The sequence below is a fragment of the Amblyomma americanum genome, chromosome 1 (assembly GCF_052857255.1).
Source record: "Amblyomma americanum isolate KBUSLIRL-KWMA chromosome 1, ASM5285725v1, whole genome shotgun sequence".
Lineage (NCBI taxonomy): Eukaryota > Metazoa > Arthropoda > Arachnida > Ixodida > Ixodidae > Amblyomma > Amblyomma americanum.
The window spans coordinates 334,241,711-334,243,056 of NC_135497.1; the positions used below are offsets into that span (position 1 = coordinate 334,241,711).

The window sequence follows — 1,346 nt, forward strand, 5'->3', positions numbered from 1 at the left end:
CTCCCCTCCTAACGAACAGTTTGATTGTTTCTTGTTCCTTGCAATAACCGAAGTTACATAAACGATAACAGTCTACTGTCATTAGAAACGAAAGCTAAATCAGTTAGTTTTCTACAACAAAACTTTGGTACCGAAACCCGGGAACGGATTAAACGGGGACATCGACCGGACCCAACGACTCAACGTGCCAACGACATCAACATGGATGTTCTGAAGAAAAAGAGGAAGGCCGTCAGAAGTCAAGCTACACGGCTGACTAAAGAAACGGACGACATCCTCGCTGCCGAGGAAGCACCCACCAACGAAAAGGTGAGCGTGCTTCTTGAACGTCTACGATTGGTCAAACAACAACTCAACGACGTAGATGCGGCAATCGAGCCAAATGTCAAAGATGACGAAGCGGAGGCTGAATTCGAGCAAGTCATCGAGTATGGTGACAAGATTGCTACTTGCATTTGCCGACTAAATCTGAAGAAAGAGCAAACTGAACAAGCAAGCAAAGACAAGGAAATCCGATTTCAAGCTACCGTTGGTAGCGCTTCTGCGGCTCAAAGAATCAAATTACCGAAACTAGAACTAACAAAATTCGATGGCAAAAGGAAAAACTGGCAGCCATTCTGGGAACAATTCGAGGTGGCAGTCCACAAAAATACCGAACTTTCTAATATCGACCGCCTGAATTACTTGAAGACGCTGCTGACCGGAGAGGCCGTGACTGCAATTGCCGGACTGCAGGCATCAGGTGATTGCTACAGCGACGCGGTCGACATCTTGCGACAACGATTCGGAAGCCCTGAGGCGTTGGTTCAGGATCATATGCAGGGCCTAATCGACGTGAAACCGGTGTTCTCTGCAAGGAATGTGCGAGCCTTGAGAGGGCTTTACGATGAGATACAGGTTCACATGCGGGGGCTGAAGGCTCTGGGCATCGGGGACGATGGCTACCAGGCGATGCTCTATCCTGTCCTTCTCCGCGCTCTCCCGAAAGAATTGATCTTGGACTATCATCGTTCACATGCTGAGAACCAAGAGGAAGCGACGCCGGCGGTGGTCGACGATTCAGGTTCAACGACATCGTCGTCGGACAGCTCACAGCTGACGCCACTGCATTCCCTGCTCAGATTCTTCCGCTTCGAGCTATAAAGCCGCGAGAGGACGCTAGAGGACCGGCCCGACGACGCACATGGTAAGCCTGCTTCTCACTTCGATGGGCACAAGGCACGAAAGCATCGAGGGCACGCTCGCCCTTCTTCGGCCTCAGCCCTGCACGATGCAGCCATCTGCATGCAATGCGTGTTCTGCGACTCAAAGACACATGAGAGCCAAGAGTGCGAGTCGAAGATGAC

At 51.0% G+C, this 1,346-nt stretch overlaps 1 protein-coding gene across 1 annotated transcript; it reads left to right on the forward strand.

The window, feature by feature from the left end:
• Positions 1 to 201: 201 nt before the first annotated feature.
• On the forward strand, positions 202 to 1,143 carry LOC144121064 (uncharacterized). Its single transcript, XM_077654000.1, has one exon. It carries the CDS (start codon positions 202 to 204, stop codon positions 1,141 to 1,143), a length of 942 nt encoding a protein of 313 aa, XP_077510126.1.
• Positions 1,144 to 1,346: the final 203 nt, after the last annotated feature.